At 47.2% G+C, this 24440-nt stretch overlaps 3 protein-coding genes across 6 annotated transcripts; 2 read left to right on the top strand and 1 right to left on the bottom strand.

Moving 5' to 3' along the window:
- Positions 1-868: 868 nt before the first annotated feature.
- Positions 869-1739, top strand: LOC122612671 (sodium/potassium-transporting ATPase subunit alpha-A). Its single transcript, XM_043786426.1, has 2 exons — positions 869-1072; positions 1134-1739. Exons 1-2 carry the CDS (start codon positions 887-889, stop codon positions 1701-1703), a joined length of 756 nt encoding a protein of 251 aa, XP_043642361.1. The 5' UTR covers positions 869-886; the 3' UTR covers positions 1704-1739.
- A 7-nt stretch (positions 1740-1746) lies between these two features.
- LOC122612668 (sodium/potassium-transporting ATPase subunit alpha) lies at positions 1747-6186 on the top strand. 4 transcript variants are annotated; one of them, XM_043786421.1, is made up of 6 exons: positions 1753-2083; positions 2143-3806; positions 4009-4183; positions 4244-4482; positions 4549-4709; positions 5775-6186. In XM_043786421.1, the coding sequence occupies exons 1-5, from the start codon at positions 1901-1903 to the stop codon at positions 4670-4672; spliced, it is 2385 nt and encodes a 794-aa protein (XP_043642356.1). In that variant the 5' UTR covers positions 1753-1900; the 3' UTR covers positions 4673-4709; positions 5775-6186. The 4 variants fall into 4 exon arrangements, with proteins under 4 accessions (XP_043642358.1, XP_043642357.1, XP_043642356.1 ...); XM_043786422.1 differs by lacking the exon at positions 5775-6186 and having other exon boundaries at positions 1750-2083; positions 4009-4179; positions 4249-4482; positions 4549-4957; XM_043786420.1 differs by lacking the exon at positions 5775-6186 and having other exon boundaries at positions 4549-4957.
- A 174-nt stretch (positions 6187-6360) lies between these two features.
- LOC122612670 (RNA-binding protein asd-2) lies at positions 6361-23424 on the bottom strand. The gene is made up of 8 exons (XM_043786424.1): positions 23258-23424; positions 18503-18581; positions 11531-11616; positions 11169-11432; positions 7889-8465; positions 7187-7432; positions 6921-7077; positions 6361-6821 (listed from the first exon to the last, which is right to left on the bottom strand). Exons 2-8 carry the CDS (start codon positions 18555-18557, stop codon positions 6722-6724), a joined length of 1485 nt encoding a protein of 494 aa, XP_043642359.1. The 5' UTR covers positions 18558-18581; positions 23258-23424; the 3' UTR covers positions 6361-6721.
- Between the last annotated feature and the right edge of the window lie 1016 nt (positions 23425-24440).

Here is a 24440-nt window from a genome sequence, read left to right as displayed (position 1 = left end):
AGTAAGTATAACTAAAAAAGTATATGAGTAAACCCAACTAACCTCATACGTTTCTGGTACTTTCTTATATATTTCTTACTAATCTATGATTGCCAGCTTATAAGTTACCTCCCCTTTTTGTTCACCATGGGAACTGTTTTGTTTCTGTATAATATTATTATATTGAATGTGATTAATATAGTATGGTATTGATTTTAAAGCCAGAGCTTGTCTGCCCATGTAGAGCAATTACAGTCTAATTAAAGGCACTCGTCGATGTTCCAGCACTTTACTGCCGCTTTTATGCTGCCACAAAGGAACCCATTGACCTCCAATGATGGCGCATATCATCCGGCCGTATAGTTTGTTCCAATTCGAAGTTATTGAGCGCAAACGCTGGAATTTCTCGTTTCGTTGATGGCCCCGCAACCCATAAATATATGCAAATGCATGTTTTATCTGTTTTTTACACGACAGCAATGAAATTTGATGACTTATTAAACGAGGCCATAAAGAGCGCACTCCGTCCGCTTGTAAATATACGGCGTATGGTACATGGAACATGCCAGTGTCAATATCACGGAATCGGCCTTTGGGCGCAATTGTTTGCAGAAAGGCGGCGTATCAATTCGAGTCGATTTGCGAGTTCGATTGCGATTGCGACTCCCAGCGGAACCGTTGAGATTGTTCCTCAGTTTCTCGGCTCCCGTTATGACCCCTAATGCCCGTAACCCCTGACCCCTGGACCCCTGGCCCCAGGACCCCGGGGCGACTGAAGTGATAGCGGGAGTTGCGCTGCTGGTTTATGAGAAAACATTGATGGCCATTTTACGAGCCATTTTGGCATTTTGGCAGTTCTACACGCCAGAAACACTGCTACACGAATTGCCTAGAGTTTTCCGTAAACATGGTGCTCTGCTTCAAACGGATCTCGAAATGGAGAGGCAGGTGGTGTCGCCGCAGGGGGAAGAAACGGGAACGGGACTCACTGCATCAGACGGAGAACGAGTTGTGGCTGGAGTACTGCGGCCCGTATCTGCACATCTGGCCATTTCACGAGCTCTGCCTCAGATTGGAGACGAATGTCTCCCAGGTGAGATCGGGAACATAATCACAGATCATCACATTTATAGCCGGAGCACCATATCCACCAGGGTCTAACCGCGGAGGCGGCGGGCAAAAAGCTGGCCAGGAATGGCAAGAATGTTTTGCCACTTGCCGCCAAGCAGGATTTGCGACTTTGGCAGTTCGTGAAGAACTGCTTCAGCGTCTTGGGCTGCTTCATACTGCTGAGTTCCGTGGCTTCTTTCACGCTATACTACCTAATTGAAGTTAGAATGTCTGACAATGAAAAGGTGGATCCGGAGTACTTGGTATCGGGCATCATCCTGCTGGTCACCTTCTTTCTCGCAGGACTCCTGGTGCAAATGCAAGAAGATGACAACGAGGACATGGTCGTGGCCTTCGACGAGCTAATGCCCATGTATTGCACTGTAATAAGAGACGGCGAAAAGGAGGTCATCCTCACGCAGGACGTAGTGGCCGGTGACATCCTGCCCATCAAGTATGGACAGCGGCTGCCTGCCGATATGCGATTCTTCAGCACCACGGGTCTGGAGCTCAACAACGTGGCGCTGACAGGACACTCGAAGCCCGTGCACATCACTCCTTTGGCGAACGAGGGACGACAGAGATACTCCCGCGTGGAGTACATCAAGGATTAAGCTGGCTTAGATTATTTCTTATTGTATTCTGTTCCTTGAGCCGTCGCTCTAGGATTTATCACTCATACGTACTGTTGGCTGTGGTCAACTATCATCTGGGAGTTGGTGGCACAATTCATTATCCTAGACACATCCAATCATCCAAGGCATCTGTTGCCCATGTGACACTTTAGGCAAATCAAATAAACAGCTTTGAAATGACTTCCAAAGCCTTGTCGAAATGGAGCTCCAGCAATATGGGACTAGCCTGCACCCATGCGATCAGTGGCTTTGGCTTCGGAGTGGCCCTAGCCTGTGGAAGGAACACGGAAGCGGGCTCGATGACGGCACTCAGCTTCCAGGAGCGATCTCCCAGTCGTTCGGAGAAGCATCAGAAGCAAGTAAGCGGAGCTGCTAGAAGCGTCCTAGAGAAGATACATCTAACCCCATTGTACCTTAGATCTCCTACTATCTGCTCCTGGTGGCTTCGGTTTGTTTCCTCCTGCTGTTCTGCACCACCGGGTTCGAGCATGGCCAGGTTGTGTATGCAGTCAATCTCTCACTGCTGCTGGGCCTGACGCCCTTGTACCTGCCCTTCATCCTTTACTGGGGCCTGAGGCGGACAAAGGTGCGTATGAGGAGAAAGCAGTGCCATGTGAGGAACCTTCGGGGTGCTTCCACACTGGGACTCTCCACCGTTATTGTGTCCGACTTGGTTGGGACGATGACCAAGCGGCGTATGCGGGTATCGGAGATCTTCGTGGACATGGCGCTGCTGAGTGTCGATAATCTGGGCGTAAGTGCTCAGAGTCCGCGATTTATCGAGCTGATCCAGGCATCAGTTCTCTGCAACGATGCGGTCATTTGTCCGGGTAACATTGGAGTGCCCAAGATGCAGAAGGACATGTACGGCAATATCCTGGACATAGCACTGCTCAAGTTCGGCCTGATGAACCTGCCGAACATTGATCTGCTGCGTCAAGACCACGAGAAGGTGGCCAACAAGCACTACACCAGTGAGGACAAGGTCCAGGTGACGGTGCACAGGACTCGCGACGCCGACGGCCAGCTGAAGCTCATCCTGCTGATGAAGGGCCACTGCGACGTGGTGATCCGCCGCTGCTCCACCTTTGCCATTCGGGACGAGGAACTGCCCCTGGACGAGCAGCTGCAGGAAATAATTCTCAGTCTGGCGGATGGACTTCTCGAGGCAGGCCGCCATGTCCGCGCCTTCGCCTACAAGGAGTTGGGCGACGAGCTGGAGTTTCGCCGCTTCTCCCAGGTGAACACCGGACTGGAGGGCGGGGGGGAGTACAAGTACCGCGACTACCTGGCGGTGGACACCTACTCGCTGAGGTTCCTGGGCATGATTGCCACCTACAATCCACCGCGGAGCACCATTCCCAAAGCGGTGGATCGCTGCCAAGCGGCGGGCATCAAGTTGATTGTGGTCACCCAACGCAAACCCAAAATGGCCAAGGCTGTGGCCCTTGATGTGGGCATCCTGCCGGCTGCGACGGACACTTTTCAGGCTCCCACCAAGCGGATGCCATACGTCGCGGATGTGGTGGACATGTCGCTGTACGCGGACGAGAAGCCGCAGCACCAGCGGCGCCACATCGAGCAGCTGCTCCTGGACCATCGGGATTTGGTGTGTGCCGGGACGAGCACGGATCAACTCCACTGGATTGCGGATGCGTGTCGCCGCTTGGGAGCCGTGGTCTCCGTCATTGGGGGCACACTCCATGACACACCCGCCATGAGGAGCAGCCATGTGGGCGTGGCCAGGTACGGATGTGCGGTCATGTGCGAGGCCAGCGCCGATCTCATCTTGCTGGACAGCTCCTTTGCCACACTGGTCAACGTGGTCGGCGATAGCCGTCTGCTGTTCGAGAATCTGAAGAAGGCTCTGGCCTATTGCCTGGCCACCAACACATGCAACATACTGGTGTACTGCTCCTTCTTCCTGCTCGGCGTTCCCCTGCACATCCACATCATAGATGAGCTCATACTCGCCTTCCTGGTCAACTTGGTCCCCGCCTTGGCCCTGATTCATGAGCCCCCGGAGGAGAATCTGATGCTGCAGATGCCCAAAGTGTACGACGACTTTCTGCTTAATAGTCGGTAAGTTCTAACTCACAAATTTTGGGCATAACATATCTGAAAGAGGATGTCCTTGTAATACCGAAAGCCATATTTATTATTATTATGGTTTTGGAGTATTTGAGGCAGAGAATGTTACTTTAGATAGCAACGGCACATGGGGAAAAATATTTCTAAATTCTTTTCTTCATTGTTCGGTGTTTTTCCAAAACGTATCCTGTAGACTTTTCTTTGTGTCCCACATCCTTGTGGGAACCATCGAAGCTGCAGCTGTTTTTATGACCTACTTCGTGTTCATGGCGGACAAGGGATTCCTGCCGAGGACACTGGTGGACCTGCACATCCCGTGGCACGACGACATGCTCGACGACATCACCGACTCCTTCGGCCAGGAGTGGGTAGGCATAACCATCTGCATCTGCAGGATGTAAACCGAGCTGAACTGTGACTTTCCGCAGAGCAGTGAGGCGCGCGTGCAGCTGGAGTGCCAAGTGTCCTCCATTTGCCTGATGGCCATCACCGCGATGCAGTGCACCAACCTGGTGCTGACCAAGACCGGACGTGCCAATCTGCTGGCCCACGGATTCGGCAACTGGCTGCTCCTTCTGGCGGTCCTCTTTTTGATCCTACTATGCGTGCTGTTGTGCATCATGGACTCCACGGTGTGCCTGCGCCTGGAGGGCACCAACGAGCTGCAGTGCGTACTCCTGGCCAACTGACATTCTCTGGCCACCTCATGACATTGATCCTTCCTTGTTTTCAGCTTTGGCCACTTTCTCTGGACCAACTGGCCGTTCATGGTGCTGCTGGTCCTGCTCGAAACCACTCGCAGATACTTTCTTCGCCTCTTTCCAGACAGTTGGCTGGAGCTGGTTACTATGTATTGAGCACATAGTAATTGCACTTGGAAAGCAAATACTACCAGTAAGTGATACCTATAATTGCAGCCTTAGATAGAAGCAGAATTATGAGTATTATTAAATGAAACTGCTTCTGGTTTCATGTGTACAAACGAAAGGATTTGCTCTTCCTTGAGGATGCATTAAATTCATTGCCCCATAACTTGCTTACCTGAGCTCCTCTGTGCACCGTAAAAAGAGGCACATTAAACCCAGAATCCTCTGGGTGAAACCGAATCCCCGGGACTATAAGTTTTAAGGGACATAGATTGCCGAGAGTGCATTTCCGTATTATTTTTTATGGAAACAGCGGGCATAAACTTCAGGTGCACTGCACTTTCCCCTTTAAGTGAGGTGCAGTAAAACAAAAGAAACACTTTAAATTGTATTTTTAAAATATTGCATTTATTTGTGACTAGCTCGAAGCTGTGGTGGTTGTGGTGGTGGCGTTTGGTGTGGTTTTTGGTGGTTGGGTGGAATTTTGCTGAAGTTTTTTCACATTTAAGACTGGTTTAATTATTTAGTTTGTTTTGCATATTTGAGATCTACATTTAATGACATGAGTAGGACCATTCACGGACTTGCTTTCTTTGAACATCAATATTTTGCATTAACTTTACTTTTAATTTACGCTGTAAATATTCGTTTGGTTTTTATTCTTGTTTTTTGGTTTTGTTTTTTTTTTTTGTTTTTTTGATTAAACTTTCTGTGAACATTAATTGAGTAATGTTGTTATTGTATATTGGTTAACGCTATTTAAGAACTATGTGGATTGTGCACAGTCAACAAAGTAACTGGGTAGCTAAAGTGAACTCTCGACGTGAATCGGAATTATCTGCTGGAATCATCGGTACAGTGTAGCCGACTCGCTAACTTTGAGATCGAATTCCTATAGTTTCCATATCAATTCAAACACTAATCGAAGCATCGCGGCGAAGTGGGAGGGGGGGCAGGGGATGGAACATCCTCCTATTCCCAGACCAAGGACCTTGCAACACATTATCGTCGGGTGCTTGTACATATATGATGTATATGTATATACTATATAGCATACTCGTATGTTATCTGAACGAAAAATATAACTCTGTAGGCGATCGCTGCTCTTTCGATGTTCTGAAACATTCTGTTCTGAAACTGAAACCGAACTATCATATCTATCAGCTGTGGCTTTGGATCCGAGGGGACTCAAATTGGATTGGAATCAATCAATCAACCAATCAATCAATCAATCAGGCAACGCAAGCTGAAGGCGGTGGGATCTCTCTGATCGGGGGTTCTACCTCAACTGTATGTACGTCTACATCCTTCTACTGTCTTGGCTGTTAAAATACGTTAAAATTATTGTATTATCTCATTAATTTAGTAGTTTCGTTTGGTTTAATCTTAAGTTTATGTAGATTTAAGTACACACATATTTATATTTGTATATTCGCTTGTATACGTGTTCGTATGTATTGTATATATATCTTTTGTGGTACTCGTGTTTGGTATCTGCATTCGAATTTGCATTCGCATTCGTATTGTGTGTATATTTATTTAAAGTAATTTTTTTAAAGTAATTGCGTTTACATTTATTCTATTGAAGTTTTCTCTCGTTTTTAATTTGACACTAAGTTTAGGTTTCAATTTTGTTAGGGGTTTAAACTCTGTTCCATTCGAACATTGGGTTTGCCTAGGCTTGCATCTGTGCATCTGTGGAAATAAAACATCGCATTGCAAATAGACGCTCCGTTTATTCTCAGTAAAAAATAAAATCGTGTAGCACGAGCTCGAGATTCGCTCGGGATAAGTTCACAGTTAGTCCCTAAAGATCGGTATCGGTATCGGTATATACTATATAGCCTTACTACGGGGGGGAGGGGGAGGGTGTACATAGAAGTACGAGTACGCATCAACTACGCAAACATCGCCTAGAAATATTCGCTACATATTCGCTCCTCGAGACTCTCGCTGATCCTCCCAAAGGGTGAGGCGGGGCAGGTGGTATTCGGTCAGATTGGTCTATCTGGGCAGCCGCAGGTGGAGCAGCTCACTGGGTTAGACGCCCTGGGCGAGGCTCTCCTTGGACAGCGCCAGGATCGGCTGCTCCACCGCCCGGTGCGGTATGATGAACGGCGAGGCCAGCATCTGCAAGGGTCTACAAGAGAAAACATGGTCATTAAGTTCCCTCATCCCCCGGATTAATCCATTCAAGTCGGAGTACGTGGGATGGCTCGTTTCCGGGCGGGCAACTCACTCAGCGAAACTGGTGGCCGTCACCATCGGCTGGCGGACCGAGTGCAGCGCCTGCGAGTTCTTGGCCCTGGCCAGCAGGCTCATCACCGTGCGCTTGGTGGGATTCATTCCGGAGCGGGGAACTCCCAGCAGAGGACGCTTCCTTCCCAGGCCGCCACCTGGCGCACAGAGGGAAAATTATCATTAAATACAATATCTTTAGCAATCCCCTTTAGCTTGCACTGGTTTTTATCAGTGTAGCAACTAAGACTGGCTGCTGAGGCTCACCTATGTTGATGGTCTTGACGTTGCGCAGCGCGGGATGCAGGAGTGCGGTGCCCGGTGGCTCCAGCAGCGTGAGCGTCGATCCGGATGACTCCCCGTCGCCGGGCAACTGAAGGGCGGCGGCACCCGCCTGGGTGGTGGGCAGCCCGGCCATGGTGGCCCCCACTCCGGTGGCCGGCTTCAGGAGTCCTCCGATTCCTGCGGCTGTCAGCTGATGCTGGAGTGCCACTGCCATGGCTGTGGTGTGCACTGCAGGAGATTCAAAGGCGCACAAAGAAGGAGAACCGAATGAGTGGCAGCTGGAGGATTGCTTTGCAAATGGTGGGGCGGAAAAGGTTGGACTTTGGTAACCGAAGCCTTCAATGCACTTTCAGCTTAATTATCCTTGTAGTCTTTAACCAAGATTTTCTAGGATCTGTTCTGATTTAAACATAAACTCAGTTTGAAAACTCAAAACTACATTGAGAAGCTACTAGCTAGTAGTACTGAAGTAGCTACTGAAATGTTGTTTAAATTTCTAATTTCTATACATATTCTATATGTTCGAATATAAAGTCCTGTGTATCCTGTGAAAGTGTGCCTAAGCTTGAAAATTAACTTGACTTCCGACTGGAGCTGGATTACGTTCATTGGCCCATTCATGCACTGCATCAATGGCAGCCGTAAATTCCAATTAAAAGTCGAGCTCAGCCGGAGTACACTTACGTGCCGCCGCCGTCGCCGGAGTCGCCTGTCCGGAGAGATGCTCCCCGCAGGCAGCCGCTGCGGCACTGGCTCCACCGTGGGCCTGCTGCAGGAGCTGGTGGAAGTGCGCCTGGTGGCTGTGGTGGTGCTGGACCTGCTGCTGCTGCTGTTGCTGCTGGTTTCCGTGGGCGTGTGCTGGGTGCAGGTGGGCGTGGTGCTGTTGGTGCTGCTGGTGCTGCTGGTGGTGCTGGTGCGGATGCGGATGCTCGGAGCTGGTGGTGCTGATGGTCGTGATGCCACTGATGCCCAGGCTGGCGCAGCTGGACGAGCAGTCAAGCTTGTCGACTGCCGACAGGCACTCCATGCCGCTGGCGTCGTCCGATTTGTCATCGTTGGACGTGTCCATGTCGGCCAGTCCGCCGCCCAGGCCACGCCCACTGGCCCCGTTGGAGGAGCAGTTGGTGGCGCCGCCCACCTGGCTGCCGCTGTTGATGGTGGGACTGTGCGAGTCCTCCAGCGAGTGGGCGCCCAGTGCGGGCGTGGACGTCAGCGCCTGCATCTCCCACATCTGCTCCTGGCGGATGTCGTCGTGGTAGTCCTGCGGGCAAGAGATGAGTGATTCAGTGATGACAGTGGCAACACATAGAGCCGCTCCCATGAGCTATACAGCAGACATGGTGCTGAATAATATGTTTCATAATGGGGTTTTCAACAACAATGTGGACTGTGTACTTCAATCTAGTGGCATTGCATTCGGAGTGGTATTCGTGTTAAAGTACGAACTTTTGCGCTGTATCTCGTTGGAGATATATAAACTTTCAGTTTGTGGTGCCGCCACGTAATGCAGTTGTGCGGCACCAAGATACTGTCCAGCGTCCATCACTGGCGGGGATTAGTTGTGGAACCACAGGAACACCTCAGTCGAGCAATTAAATTTAATTCACGTTTCCCTGGCGGCCGTCGCTGGCAATAAATGCGAATTTTATTGGATGTCAATTAAAAGTTTGTGCGCAGCCACGTTTCATGTGTCGCCGGCGGAGCACCCTTTGAGTAGGAATCCATTCCTGCCCCAGGACACTCACATGTATGTATTGGTCGCACACATGTGCGATGTGTGTATCTGAGTATCTGTGAGTGCTTAATGCAATTATGTGGGTGGCAATGGAGTGGGCGTGGGTGTGGGAGTGGCTGTGGGAGTGACTGTGGGTTCTGGGTGACGATGGGCCTGGATGCGATGGATACACGCACGTTGGATACACATTTCATCAACCCCATTAACCAACTAACTCGTTTATGAATATATATCTCTGAATTTGCAAAACATATGTGTTTCCTACACTTTTACTACCTCTACTACTGTCACCCAAGTGCTCCATTTTATGGCACTCGCTGGCGAACATAAATCGAGATTGCAGATGCCATAAACAATTTCCCGCCAGGTGGGTGAGTCTTAAATATGTCGCAGATGAGATTCACAGAGACTCTATAGCAAAAGAATGGGGAAAAAGTGCCACACACACTCCAGGTAACCCCAGCAATTTATCTAAATTGAAACAGTTTCCACTTTCATCGCCTTTGTCTCTGCCTCGTGTTGGGGATATCATATAATTTCTATGCAAATTTTCGTCGTGTGTAATCAGATCGGAATAACTCAGGGGAAAAAGTCTGTGCCGGCGACCAGGAACCAGCAACCAGGAGGGAGTTTCAATGTTGCCAGCATCTGCCAGTCAAAGGTCGGCCAGGATGTCAATATATTGGATTACCCGACCCCCTATCCTTACTGGGTGTAAGCGCATCCTCTCCAGCTTAAGCTGGCCATAATGTGGAAATGTGGAGAGACTTCAGAACGCTGACGGTTCGGTGGTAGGTGAGAATTGAATTTTGTGGAAAATTATAGATCAAAGCCCGGCTCTGGTCCCAAGGTGTAATTTGCAATAAGCTGGATATATGGCGTTCATTTGTAATTCTCTCGGATCCAAGAACTGCTCCAGTACCCAGTACCCAGTATACATTCTATATGTATGGCTACCCCGGATAGATGGCCCCGGCATGCCGTTTAAATTGCGCCATGTCCACTCCCCACATTTCTGGCTGCAACTTAACGGAGATGTATAAATAAAGTATGCCGGCGCCGGGCAAGTGAGGATGATGCCCAGGACGTGCTGCCTCCAGGACTGCTCACAATCTGCCTGCGTCCCCGTCTGCAGGCAGCAGATAGTAAACGCTCAACGTTTGTGTCTCTGGCGGGGAAGGGGCAAGGAACACACACACACACACTCGTTGGCTCCGGAAGATGGCAATGGCGTTGGCCATGGCGATGGCGATGGCGATGTGACGATGGCGATGTGGCGATGGCGATGGCGATGGCGTTGGCGTGTCGAGCGCCGCACAATGGCCAAGAGGAAGATGCAAGCCAAGTTCGCCCGCTTCGCAGCCAAAAGGAGTGGGGCAAGTGGCAGAATGGGCGGGTGGTGGGCGGCACCAGTCGAGTGCCGTGGGGTGGTAAATGTAATTACAGCACAATGCAATTTAGTCAGCGAGCACGGGGCGCTGGAGCAGGAAACCCGCTGCATGCCACGCGAACACTGGCAACACGGAAGCCGAAGTCGATAACGAGCACATCCTTGGAGCAGTTGCAGCAGTGGAGCAGTTCGAGGAGCAGGCTCTTGAACTACACTTCCAAAACTATTCGCCATGACTTTCGCAAATTTGACTTTAATTAAAGTCGTCAGCGAGTTCGGAAACTTTCATCAAAACAGCGCAGTTTTCTAAAGTTAAAACGCAATTGGCCCCAAAACATGACATTCTGGAAAAGTGGAGAGCAGAGAACACACTCGCTTAATAAGCGGGTTTTAATCAAAAGAGCTTGTAAGCCCTTCAATAATAATCAAATTTTGTTTAATTTAAAATAAGCATTTTCCCATAGTCTAAAAGCGGCACAAACGTATTTCCCTAAGGCTTAGGTATTATAAAGGGACTTTGGTTTTCAGCAGGAACCAGCAAGCAGTCTATAAATAATATAATTTAATCGCCACACAAAACGAAATGTCTACCCACTCGGTTGACTGTCTTTAAAATGCTCCGAATGCTCCGAATGCCTTTCCAAATTAAAGCACGCTTTTTGCCCAAGTGCACTCGACGCGGCCATAACTTGAAGTCCCTTGTACGGGCCAACTTTAAGATGCTCATTTGCCTGCCCATGGCGCGGGCGAAAGTTGAGTCATTAATGGGTATTAAACACAAACAATGCCGCGGGAGTTGCCCCCCAAAATGATGCAGAGATGCCACCCGCCCGACTCACCGGAACCAGAAAGCGGCGCACTTCCGCCAGCGCGTAGGCTATCCGGGCATGTGCCTCCGCCGGAGCGGCGAAGGTCGAGATCTCGACGTGCAGGTCCTCGAAGAGGTGGGCGTAGCGACTGTCCCCGCTGCCACGCAGCTCCTCCTCCTTCCGCCGGTCCCGCATCGATCCGCGTCCCAGCACGGCCATCTTGCACATGGTGTCCTCCTGCAGGCGCTTCATCGAGTTGCCCTTGGGTCCGAGCAGCTTGCCCACGAAATTGAACTGTTGTGTGGCGGCACAAAGGGAAATGCAATGAAAATGTTTACCCTCCGTTAACTGGTTTCCATTCCTCCTCTGCTGCTCCGCCTCCACCTACATACCTTTGGGTGATCCCGCACAGGAACGGCCACTTTGACGGCCACCTTCACCGGCTTGTCGCGTGTTATGTCCAGCATTTTAAGTTTCTCTGCGGGATGGGAAACAGGAAAATGCATTCAGCTTAATGTGCGTGTAATTAAACGTGTAATTCTCCTTTATGCCGAGGCACTTTATGCGGTTCGAATGGATGGATAGTGGATAACGAGTTGAATATTTAATGGGATACCCCAAGGCCTCATATTTCGGCAACTAATTCCTTACGTCCGTAACAATTACAATAATTAATGTAAACAGGTCTGTTAAATGAGAGTATAGTAATAAATCCATTAAATGATTTAATGGGCAACGTCAATCTTTACTACCGTGACATAGAGTAAATAGTGAAAACTGGTCAAATTTATATAAAATTTCTTAGCTTATACCCAACGGTAAACCAACTAATTAAGTCCCATAGCATAAAGTTTGGCGAGCAGTAATTTACTAAATGAAGAGTTCGTTATTTTGACGAGCGAGAGCCGAAAGTATTAAGTACCATCCTTATATATATTTGAATACTTTAGTGCAGGAAAAGAAAAATGAAATGGAAGTATAAGTAATAAATAGTTTTTCATTAACTTGATAGTTTTGCTGTTGTTCTACTCAATGTTAAACTGTATCTAAATATAACAAATATGTTAAGCATTTGTTTTGGCACTTAAACTCTTTAAAGCTGCAAACTAAAGCTACATTAAATTATTCCCATTAAATGGCATTAAACATTAATTGGGTCTGATTATAAAAACATGCAAATAACGCATGGAATGCAACTTATAAATGGGCGTGCATTTTAATAAATCATAAAGTCAAAACTGTCAGAAAGACCATATCATAATTCCATTTGCGAATTGAACAAGGACCCTTATAAATGCTTGTATGATTGATTGGATTTATGCATTCGCTTTTTTCGATTTAGGTTTTGCACTAAGTGCAAAACAAACAGTGAAATGATAAATGTATTAACAGTCGAAAAAAACAAATATGTACTTCTTGCACGTTCCATTTCACACTCAATGTTATTTACATGATGATACAGCGAAAGTTAATTTAATTGCGGTATTACGCCTCTGCAAATTGTGTGTAGAAATTCAAGATTGTGCCATTCATTTTGTGAGTGCTGCCGAGTGAATAAATGTCTTCGTTGCGCACTATTCACACCACCACCACCATCACCACCAGTCGCCCTCATAAGTATGCTACAGTCGCAGAGTTCATCGGATTATCTCGAGCTGACTTGTGTCACCTGCCCACACATCCGCATCCGCATCTTGGCATCCCCCTGCCCCTGCACCGCCATATGTATAGTATCTCCGATCTGGTATCTGTGTCCCTGTATCTTTAGCTGCCCGCAGCAGAAGCTGCGACATTTGTAAACATTCGGCGGAGCCTTAAAGACAGCCATGGAGGCGAGTCCTTTCTACTTGCCACTCCGCCTCCGCCTCTCTTTCCTTTGGAGCTCTCTCTCTCTCTCTCTTTTAGTTTCGGCTGTTTGTAACTAATTAAGCAAAATGCTTCTGCACACACACACACACACTAACACTTGCACACAAACATATACAAAACCGAAAATAAGTAGGAGAGGAGCGGGGGGAAGGGTTGGATAAATCTGTTGACAGGCCCAAACATGAAAACATTTTTGTTTGCTCTTCAGCTCGGGCTCAAGTCCTGGCAAGGACTCACGGGGACACACAAACACAAGCGCCTAGCTTGGAGAGGGGGGGGAAGGGGCAAGGGGTAAGGAGAGGGTACACACACACTAGCCCACACCTTGGCGCACACACACACACACTCAGAGGCATCGTCACTCATTAGCAGGCGAAATGGCTTTCTTAACACCTTTTGTCGTTGCCTTTTGCACGGAATGCAACATTTGCCTGCAACAGAGCTGTCACATCGGCTGCTTTATAGCTAAATGGTCGGCCATTGACCGATGCTTATTGGGCGGAAAATCAGGAAAAGCTGTTCGACAAATATTTGTTTTCCCATGTTTCTGGCTTTTTAACTTCTTTAAACGGAACTCACAGCCAAAAGCGCAACAGTTTTGTGCAGCTAACAATCATGACTAACTATGCGTAACAGATTTGATTTGATTTTCGAAAATTTAATTTTTGTCGAATTTTTGCATTTTTGATAAGGGGTAACATCATAGTTTTTGGCAACAAAATGCAAAATTTGAAATTATGAATATTACATTTTCTAGAATGCAATTAATTTGCATATTCTGTCGCGAGTTTAGCGATGTTTTATATTCCACTTTTGGACCAACATTTTTTGGTTTACGCCAAATAAATTATGAATTTTTGACAAAAAATCATAATAGTGGCAATAATTTAATTTTAGATGGGGTTTTTGAGCTGTTGGTGAGCCAAAAAAGGTCGTATAACCAGAAGAACGCCTGTTTTGTGCACCTAACAACCAAAACTAACAAACTGTATCACTTTTTGGGTGAATCTGAAAACTTGAATTTTGGTCAAATTTTTGCATTTTTGATAAGGGGTAACATCATAATTTTTTGCGAAAAATGGCCAAAATTTTAAGATTGGAGTTATGCACACCGATGAATTCAGAATTTCACGACGAGTCTAACGAGGTATGGCATTCCATATTTGGACATTTTTTTTTATTTTATTTCTTTTGGCTAAGAAACTAACTATTTTTGGATGGAAAAACGGAAATAAAAAGGAATAAGGAATTTTTTGTGCGGTTATTTAGCTGTAAATCATTTAGGCCAAGACTCAGAGCCAAATGAGCGCTGCTTTTGTGCAGCTGACAGCCAAATCTATCGATTGAGTATCGAGTATTCTAATCCTTCTCCCATTAGTGGATGCCCTTTCTTTGGGTAGTCTGCAGTTGACATCACTGGCCCACCGCTTCTTTCTTGCCTGCTTAACGCCCACTTGCGCCCCACTACCACCCACAACCGCCCACCGCCCAGCTCCTTGCAGACGGCCTTTCTGTCGCTACGGCTGCTTCTTGTCAGTGGCAGCAACATGCATAAGTAGCTGGCAGTTGTCAGCGGAGAGCACTCTGATGGGCTTCAGGTGGGCCACCTGGAACAGGTGGGTCAGGTGGGCCAAGTGGGTGGTGGTGAGAGGGTGGGCCATTGCTATTTCAGGCGGAGGCTGAAATGCAAGTAGGTGAAAGCGTAAGATCTGTGTTAATTGTTTGGCATTGGCGGACGGCGGACGGCGGACCTGCCGTCATAATATTTATGCTGGCTCGAATACAAAGCGTGCTCTGTCCGCTGCTCTGTCATGCTTCGGCTTGATTAATTACGCTCATCAGTCCGAGGTGGAATATCCTAAAAGGATATCCGTGTTCTCCTTCCGCCCGCTTGTCCCGCAGAAATTAGATTCATTTCCATTTCATTCGGCATTGTTTGCCATGCTCACTGGAGAGCACTGGTACGTAAGACCACGAAAGTTGTGTTGCATTGTTTTCCCTCGGCACGGACTTTTCAATTAACGCCATTTCTCCGGCAATTAGGTTCGGCTGACATAACTTTTTACTCACGGCCACGGCCGTATTTAAAGTAATCTATGCATATTTGTTTTAATTAAACGATATTTTCACAATTGTCGCACGGATCGATTCATTTGCGGGCAGCCAAATACCATTCCTTTGTCCGTCTTGCATTTAAAGCGCCATTAATTGCCCTTTTGCACAATGATTATGTAAATTTATTGATTAACATTTACCTGCGCTGCTCGAAAGAGCAATAATAGTAATAATTACTTTTGCGCTCGCAGCCATGACAATAATTATTTCATCCGCCCGCATCGCACATTGCGAAACTTTCTCCACAGTTTTGTGCCCAGCTACTGCCACTGCCACTGCCCACTTTCCACTTTCCAGTTTCCTGTTCAATTTGGCAGTGCTTCGGTTCTGGCCAGGTTGCCGCCGTCTAATCTCCACTAATTTATGGCCAGCACGGCCATTAACGTAATTAGGTATGCATTTCAGGCCACCAGGTGGCGCTGCCCACAAGGATTTGGCCGCGCGAGAGTGCAGCGGGTGTCCTGGCAGCGTTCCACGTCCCGAGGTGGAGGTGGAAATGGTTGGACCACTACTAAACCACCACTTTACTAAACGCTTCAAACGATGTAAATCAGATTTAAATATCAACTTTGCCGCACAGTCACAGACTTTAGATGTTAGACCTTAGAAACTAGCAGTTGCCGCTTGTTTCCTTGGCTTTTCCGCCGACGCGAATCCCTCGGGGCAGGTTGCTAAACATTTGCTCAGTCACTGCAATTGTTTCCGTTGCCACTTTCTGTTGCTTACGAGTGAGTATTCCCTGTGTATTTTGTTTGCCGCCCGTGCGCTGCCATATTTTCCACATTTTCCTCTTTTGCGAGCCGCCTTTCCGTGCGGCCTTTCCGGGTCATTTGCTCGTCCGGAAAAGCGGAAAACACTGTGCTGCTGCCTACTACGTTGTCGCAGTCCGCAGTCCGCTGTCCGCTGTCCGCTGTCCGTAGTGCGGAGTCCTTCATCCGTGTCCCTTGTTTTCCAGAGTTGCTGCCCTGGGGCCAGGCACTTGAGCCAGCAACCCCACAGCAGACCCCCCAACCACCAACCCCTGACCCAAGGAAAATGCCTGGAAAAACCCTCTTCAGAGCGATGACGTTGTCTTGGGCATGATATATAACCCCTTCGCTGCCCCGACCTCTGGCACCTGCCCACCTGCACGGTGAGAAAGCACATCTAAGCATCTCACGGATGCCACCTAACTTCTGAGACACAGAAGTCAGCTGAGATTTGAAACGAAAAGTTTTGCGTTCATTAGGTACGACATTATAAACTCATGGCATTTCGGCTGCCTTCTTTTCAAAAGTTTCGGGACTCACTGAGTCTGATCGAAAAACAGCAGATAATAAGGAATGCCAAGATGCGAAAATATATCAATCTTATACTTGGAAAATTTATACATTCCCATAGATTTTATCAGGACGCTGACATCAAATTCTGTGGTTTAATAGGTCTCAAGCAAATACATCATTTTATATATATTTGTTGCCCAATTCGAAGTAAGCCTCTTGTCTGTAGACAACGGAGGCTTAAAAACAATCAAATATTTATAGATAAATGCGCCATAAAATCGGGCAGTTTCGCTGCGTGTGGCCTTGGTCAAAGGTCATGTGGGAGTCAAGTGTATGAATGTTTATGCGCAAATTATTCAATTTCGAAGAGGAGAGATTTTCACAGCCCTGTTTGACCGTTGGCCATTTCAATATGGCCCAAAGGAGCTGCCAGTTTAATCAACATTTCGTCAGTGTTAATGTCCCCGGCAATCGTCCTCGGCTCGTGGCCGAACCATTGATGGTCCATTTAAACGATTTTCGACAGGACACCAGCGATACCTTCTCCGCATCAATCCTCTCTCCCCTCCCTTCAATGCTCTGCTCCGGAGTCTCCCCGTTGGTTTAACATTTCCCCGGGGACGGATTACCACGGAATGCGTCTCGTTAGCCGAAACAAAAGTAAAAATAATCATAAAAAGGAAACAAGAGTCGGCGGCAGGACGAAAAAAAAGCTAAAAAAAAAAGTTAACTTCTGCCCAGAAGCTTACATGTTTTGTGGAAGGGGAGGGGGCGGGGGTCGTCCTAAACATCCTTTCTCTGCTTGTTTATCGCCTCACCCCCCTTCCTGCTCGAGCTCGTTTCGCTTTTCCTCCCCGGCGACAATCTGTAATCCAATGGAGCCATTTTTTTCAGTTTTCCCTTTTTGTTTAAATTTCCAGTATTGCTGGGATTAGACTCAAAAGCGGGCGCTACAGAAGTCAGCTTTGATGGATATATCGTCTCGTTTCCCTCTTTCCCTCCATGTGTTTCTTGTTTTCTTCTTTTTTTTTTGTTTTTGTGAGATTTCTTTGTATTATTTTCCTTCAAAGCTGAGCTCGTCTTTTGCCCTGATTGAATAGAGAATTTTAAGTTCAAATGAAAGGCGAGGACGGCAAATAGTTTTGTTTTTTTCGCTCATGACGCAATCGACTGCTGTGTGTTTATGATTAAATTTACCACCAGCCAGCAAAGCGTTTCGCTATCGGTATCAGCCAGTGTGACGACGACAGTTTTTACGACGGATGCCAGGATGCCGGGATGCTGGGATACGGGGATACTGGGTTGCCCGCTCGCTTTTATGTCCTTCCTTAACTTTTGCGTAAACAAGTCGAAAGTCGAAAAGGTGGAATAGCAGAAAAAATTCACATTTCCCCCTTCCCCCATCCAGCCAAGCGGAGCCGGGAAACTCTGTGTGCGGGCTTTTCTAAACGCCCACAGAGCATATATGATAGAGTGGGTGGGTGTGGGTGTGTGGCTGTGCTGGTGGTGGTGGTGGCTTCTCCACTCTGTTTGTCTTTCCTTCGGATTCGATTCCAAACTATGCTGGGATCTACATACACTGCCCTTCGGCACTATCAGACGGCCAAGTGGGGAGACTCGCAGATTCGGTGGAGTAAAAAACGAGTAGATTCAATCGTTTTATCACAGCTTGATTCAGCCGATAAGCTGCTTGACTGACTCCTCAACGAATTGGACAAACCTGTTTTCCATAAAGCAGATTGATAGTGCCACCCTATATGGTATATTATGGATATTGCCATTTTCAATCAGTTTCCGTAACTTCTCTAGCACAATATTCAAATGTATCTAAGGCTTTCACAAATAATCATACTTTTCTATATAAAGTGTAGTGGTTTGTGGAACGTTTTTACAAGATTAAATTTCGAGATAAGTCAGCAAAATGTTACATTCATTTATAAACCAGGTATTCCGGTAAGCCAACCCATCTTGTACGCAAAATTGGAGATTTACTCTTCACCGAATCTAAGCGAATCTAATAAACCCCCAAATTCGAACCGCACTGTATGCCCCAGACAATTTGTGTCATCGACTGTGCCACATTCTCGGCATTTGCCGGCAATTATATAATCCACATACCTGAACCTTTCAGGGACCTTTCCTCCAGCGCACTTAAGCCAGCTTTAGTTTCCATCCTTTGTTGCTTTCCTTGCGGTGACTGCAAAGTGAAAGAATGTGAATAATCTATATGAGCATGTAATAATAGTTTGAGGCCAAAGGGATTTGGTCCCTTTCAAGTTTTCAGCTAAGCCAGCCCCCCTTCTCCCTTCTCCATTCTCCATTTCCCCCCTCCCCTGATCGGCCAACATGCTGCTGTAAGCCCGTGTAAAAAGCTTAAGGAAAACTTTGGAAAATTTTTATCATAATGCAGCTGACAAAAACGCCCCAACATGGTAAATACTTAAGAAACTTGTGGGTGGGTGGCTGACGGGTGGTAAGTGGTAGGTGGTAGCTGGTGGGTGAGGTGGGTTGCGGGGGTGAGGGGGAAAATTTGGTTTCAAATCTGTTGATAAGTTCCATAATGAAATAAGCCCGGGCAAAGTTGGTAGCGATTCCTACGCATATCCCCAAAAGACAATCGAAAGTTTTTCTAACCCCGTGGAGTGAACTTTGCCGAATCTTTATGAATATTGATTGCAGCTGCCGGTGATCTCTGGACCTCCTCCTTCCCCCCTCTATCTAGCCCTATGTTTGGGGATTGGGTTTCAGTGGCGTCAGAGATTGACTCTCATGCCGTGTCCCCCATCCATCCAGCCATCCAGCCATTCATCTATCTGTGGAAACCAAACATTTGCCCCACTCGGAGTGTCAAGTATCGGTTTCCCCAGTCAGCAAATATGTATGGCTGACACAGGGAGAGGGTCCTGGCGCTACTCGAAAGTAAAATCGCAATTCAACTCATATCATTCCCAGATGAGAAGTACCCCGGTGCAGATGTACACTTGTGCACCCATGGAAGCGTAATAGGTGACCCCGATTGCGCTCTGTGTACCAGGGGATAATTGGCCAGTGCGCCCCATTAAGTTCTGGATGGCATGCCATCCAAGATTCAGTAGCTCCCCCGTCCCTGGAGCATAAAATCATAAAACCGAAAGAATCGTATAATTTTCATGGCCATAAAACACTCAGTCACGCTGCTTAATTGCCTTGCAGGATGATTTGAACTATTTGTATTTACATCGCGATATTCGCAGCGTCCTCCACTCGAATTTTAAAGTAAAGCCAGTCTACCTGGAAAATTGATGAACGCTCGATAACGAGCGGAAGTGGGCTAAAGTTCTTAAAATTAATGACAGTTCAAGCGCCCAAAAATCTCAAAATCTCCGCCAATGTTTGTGTTTGAGTCCTTTCTCAGTTGCCGCTGTATCCTTTGCCCCGCTTTCCTCTGAGCTCCTTTCTTTTCCCACCGTTTTCGCAACTAAGTTTGACGGATTTGTGCGCAGTTTCAGATTAATGCTGCGATTATTGTTTACCGTCGGAATTACGCACAGTGGGTCGTGATCAAGTTTGTTCTCAGCTAAGTAAATGTTATTCTTCAGTAGAATAAGTATATACTTAAAGTAGCGTAAAGTAAAGTGGAGATGCATTACTTTTATGACAAAATGGCTCGTTGAACATGGAAAAAGTGCAATTATGATGGGGCTAGTGCTCAGTTCTTGGGGTATAAAACATTATTCACACCTGTGCTTGGTGCAGCTACCATCAACAACCTACTCCACTTTTCCTGGCTTTTTCCACTGTGCCAGGACAACGACGGCCGCGCGTTCCTTATGCAAAATTTAACCCAGTGTAGAGTAGGTCGGCTCACTCAGTCGGTCGGTGGGGTGGGGTGAGGTGGCTGAGCTGGGTCTCCGGATCGGTGGGTTTGCTTTATTCATCCCGCTCCTCGGGCTCCGGTCTCCGGTCTCCCCCTGCCCCCTGCCCCCCTTACGGCGCCCCTCTCGCTCCCACTCGTTTGTCTTTGTGCAGCTCGGCACGCACGATTTAAGGATAACGAGGATGGAATGCAGGAAGCGAGGCAAATATTTACACAGTTGGATGATTTAGATAAAGAAGACATGAACATGAACCATAAAGCGAACGAAGAAGGCGACAGTGACTGGAAAAGGGAAAGGGGAGGAGGGGGGACGGGAAAACCCCAGGACATTGTGGAAACTGGGGCGGACATGGCGGCGGGGGTGGGGGGATAGAGAAATTCGAATACAATGAAGGGGATTTCGGCGACGGTCGTGATTGCCAAGTGCCATTCCGTGGAACAAGGAATATTAATCCAAATTAATGGCGTTATCCTGCCGGAAGTGGCGCCTTTACCCTCCCACCCCCACCCGCAAATACAAAAATTACACAATTGGCAAACAGCTGCAATTGAAGACAATTAAGTTACCAAACGCGTGCCTTTGATTTAAAGACCGATCCATTCGGTATGCAGAGCAATGCACACCTGGATAATTTATTCAAGCGAATATTGCAGTCACAGTAACATCAGAAAAATGAAAACCAAATGGAAATGCAAATACACACAACACAAACACAAACTCGCACATGCATGCCATGGCTGGGAAAACTCCATATACCCCAACTGTACCATGTGCCATGTACCATGTACCATATTTCCATACACCCACTAGACCACCAGCACACCAGCCGCATCCAGCAGCTCTTTCGTCCTGCAGCCATTGCTCATCCTGCGAAACGGGCCCACTTGAATATTGTATCTGTGTATCTGTGTATCTGCATTTCAACAGCTACGTGTCAAATCCGTCTAAAAGCCGAAGGGCTCGCATCTGCATGTAAATGAATGTGTAACATATTTCATCAGATTCGCACAACATTTGAATTATTTGGGCATTGTGTCAACATTCCGTATCCCATAAATCCCAAAACAGCCGATGCATAGATGATTGAGTGCAGAGGCGCCATCAACCTTTCATCTTTCTTGCAAAGCCCTGCTTGGTTTATTTGCTTGCCTCGCATTTATTTGACCACTCGGTCAATATGAGAGTCCGAAAAATGAAATATTCAAAATGCCTCGGCGAACGGAGCTCCATCCGCCGCCCACTTAAAACACAAAGCCCAACCCACCAATTCACCAACACACCAATTCAGCAATCCACCAACCCACCAATTCAACAATCCTCCATTTCAACAATTCAACAATCCACCAGCCGACGAGCCACCCCTTTCAAACGTGTTTGCCTCCTAAATGCTAGAGGAATTCCTGACCGGAAATTGTTTCACAAGCGTTGGCCAATTAATTTCAAAAAATAATGGAACCATTTTTTCACCTCTCCCGCACTGAAAGAATGAATTTCCCATTTTTCAAGCGGTGGTCTCTAAAAAAACTTGCCTAAGATGCAACATTATAATATTCTAGCCATATATTCTAGCCATAATATTTTAAGAAGAACGAACTGCATTAATTACAAATTACGTTTAATCCAATAGTTCATTATATTGCTGTCATTATAAATAATGGCACATAAATCATAAATGTACATTTATATTGCAGTTTGCGGCATAACTTGTGCTAATAATAGATAATATAGATATAGATAATAGTACCAAATGATCATTCAATTTTCTGTCAGTGCAGGAAAGTATAGAAATGTTGTTTCACCTAAAATAACCAAGAAGAGTGAAAATGGCAGGAATTTGTTTATTTAATCGACTGCGGGAAATACTCAATCAGGAGCACCGAGCTCGGAACTGATTTCCTACAAAGTCCATGGACCGTGGACCATGTCCATGTGCCGTCCAAAATCGGCAGATAGCCATTAAAGTGTCGTTGATTAATCGATGTGGCTATCAAAGCCGCATAATCGGATATCCCGCAGCAGTGCATCGTGGCGCCAATGCATTTCACAAATTGATTTATGTGGGTGTGCATTTTAAATGGGCCAAAGTTGCAACATTACGTACGGTATGGCTGGCTTTACCATTAATCATATACAAGCTAATCTCGTATTCATGACTTTTTCCCCCTTTCTAATGAAGCACAAAATAGTTACTCTCTCTGGTCATGTCTCCTGCGGGAATTTCGGGGTCCTGACCCACGAAAGTTTGGCTTTTTAAAGCCGGCTGCAAAGCAGATTCATAGACGTGTCCTTCCAGCTAGTAGTATGCATCGAAATGTATGTGGAAATGTATAATTCAGCCGCAAAAAGTAAAACTTTTCCCTTTATTCTCGAATAAGTTGGCCGCAAACCCGAAAAGGGCAATGCCAAAGGTCCTTTCAGCCTCGCAGGCATTCCTTCATAAATAATTTCATGATTCCAAATTCCATTTCCCTCTTTTTTGTGTTCGGCCAAAGCAAAGGTTTTTTTTTTCTGTTGGGGTTTTTGGGTTTGAACGCAAAGTGGGGGGTGGGTGTACACCTACATGGGGAGCGACTTAATAAATTAGTCTTCATCAATAATCATCTGTGTAATAATTTATCAGAATTAGTTATATACATTTTTGCCAGGTCCGAGCGGAAATCACCAAATAAATGGCTTTCCACTCTGTTGGCGTTGAGAGTGAGATAAATCAAAAGCAATTACATTCATTCATTCTCGTTTATATGACTGCCACCGCCCAGGATTCCATGCGATTCGAGTTGCCTCGGGGGGAATTAGTCCTGTTGGTCCTGCAGATTTCGGACGCCCAGGACAACACACACTTTCGCCCACCGGCTATTTGTACTTCTACATACTTTGGCAAACACACGGCCATCGAGCCACTCAAGCCGCATTCCAGGTGAATAATTCAGTTACTTTGCCCGGCCGTAATTATGTTGTAACAGGTGTGAAATCGTCCCCACATTTTATACACTGCCGAACGTGAGCCAATATTTACCTAGTTAAGAAGAAATTATGCCCGGATTGCCGGAATTGCCGGAGTAGCCGGAATAGCCGGGATTGCTTGGTGGTCCTTGCTTGGTGGTCCTTGCTTTAATATTCGGCTGCGGACGCGCACATTTGTCTCAATTTTCACAGTCACTTCAATTTTCACTTTGCCAAATGACAAATGCCCGTGAGCGCTTATTTCATTGCTTATTCATAGGCCGTAAACATTTCGCGCGGAAATTCATTGGGGCCTGATTAAAGATGCATGCCTAAGGTGCGACGCCGTGCTTCGCTTTTAATTCCGAGTCACTCGGCACCATTCCACTCGAGTCTACGCGACTCCACCTCCAATCCACCGCACAACACTACACTCCACACTCCACTCTACTCCACCACTCTGCTCCACGGAACTCCACGAGGAACCACCGCGCACCGTGGCAGATAATGTCATCCGATTTCGGGCGCCCGAAACCGCAAAGGATCCAACTGAGTTCGGTTAGCCTGGCAGCCACAGAACAAAACGCCACCGGAGTGGCTAGATGTTTGGATAGCTGGCTGGCTGGCTGGATGTTTGGATGGCTGTTTGGCGACAACAAACTTTCACTGCTGGAGTTGAAGCTAAAGTGGGTGTTGGCCAAGGGGGTGGCCATACACCACTTGACACAAGATAAACAATTTGTCTCTCTGGGGCAACTTGGCGCCAAACACCTGACTGTGGATGCTGGCTGCGCTTGTGTGTGTGGTGTGTCCACTTGGCTACTGGCACTCCACCGATCTCGAGTGCAACCGCATGCCGGAGTTCTCGAACCGTTCCGTTAAGAGCCCGCCGCGCAACTGATGGGTCCAGAATGTGGCCAACTCGCTGGAGGCCTCTGAGAACTAAGAACTGTGAACTGAGCACTGAGAACTGAGCACTGACAACTGTGGATGCTGAATGCTGGGATGCTGGGATACTGGGATGCTGATTCTGCGCAATGCCAGCAGAGGCATGCTGCTTCCATACTGGGAACAGTTGTGCGAGGATGCAGGCCAAGTGATGTCCTGTGCGTCGGCATATCCGTTATGCTTTGAAATGCACACGGCCATAATTACTTTCGGCTCGGCTTTGCCATGCGATTAGCCAGGTGAATTGCTGAAAACTGGCTCGGATTGGCTTTCGCCAATGTGGCAGTGCAGCAAACTCGGTTGCACTC

Source organism: Drosophila teissieri, chromosome 2R (assembly GCF_016746235.2).
Source record: "Drosophila teissieri strain GT53w chromosome 2R, Prin_Dtei_1.1, whole genome shotgun sequence".
Classification (NCBI taxonomy): Eukaryota; Metazoa; Arthropoda; class Insecta; order Diptera; family Drosophilidae; genus Drosophila; species Drosophila teissieri.
This window is presented reverse-complemented; position numbering and strand designations above follow the sequence as displayed.

Bases quoted from the DNA above. Each gene is read 5' to 3' on its own strand.
- LOC122612671 (XM_043786426.1), top strand. From the start codon at position 887: ATGGTGCTCTGCTTCAAACGGATCTCGAAATGGAGAGGCAGGTGGTGT. The intron at 1,073-1,133 runs GTGAGATCGGGA...CATATCCACCAG, and splicing joins TGGAGACGAATGTCTCCCAG to GGTCTAACCGCGGAGGCGGC.
- LOC122612670 (XM_043786424.1), bottom strand. From the start codon at position 18,557: ATGGAAACTAAAGCTGGCTTAAGTGCGCTGGAGGAAAGGTCCCTGAAA. The intron at 7,433-7,888 runs GTAAGTGTACTC...AATCTCCTGCAG, and splicing joins TCCGGCGACGGCGGCGGCAC to TGCACACCACAGCCATGGCA. The intron at 7,078-7,186 runs GTGAGCCTCAGC...TCTGTGCGCCAG, and splicing joins CGTCAAGACCATCAACATAG to GTGGCGGCCTGGGAAGGAAG.
- LOC122612668 (XM_043786421.1), top strand. From the start codon at position 1,901: ATGACTTCCAAAGCCTTGTCGAAATGGAGCTCCAGCAATATGGGACTA. The intron at 3,807-4,008 runs GTAAGTTCTAAC...CGTATCCTGTAG, and splicing joins GACTTTCTGCTTAATAGTCG to ACTTTTCTTTGTGTCCCACA. The intron at 4,184-4,243 runs GTAGGCATAACC...GACTTTCCGCAG, and splicing joins ACTCCTTCGGCCAGGAGTGG to AGCAGTGAGGCGCGCGTGCA.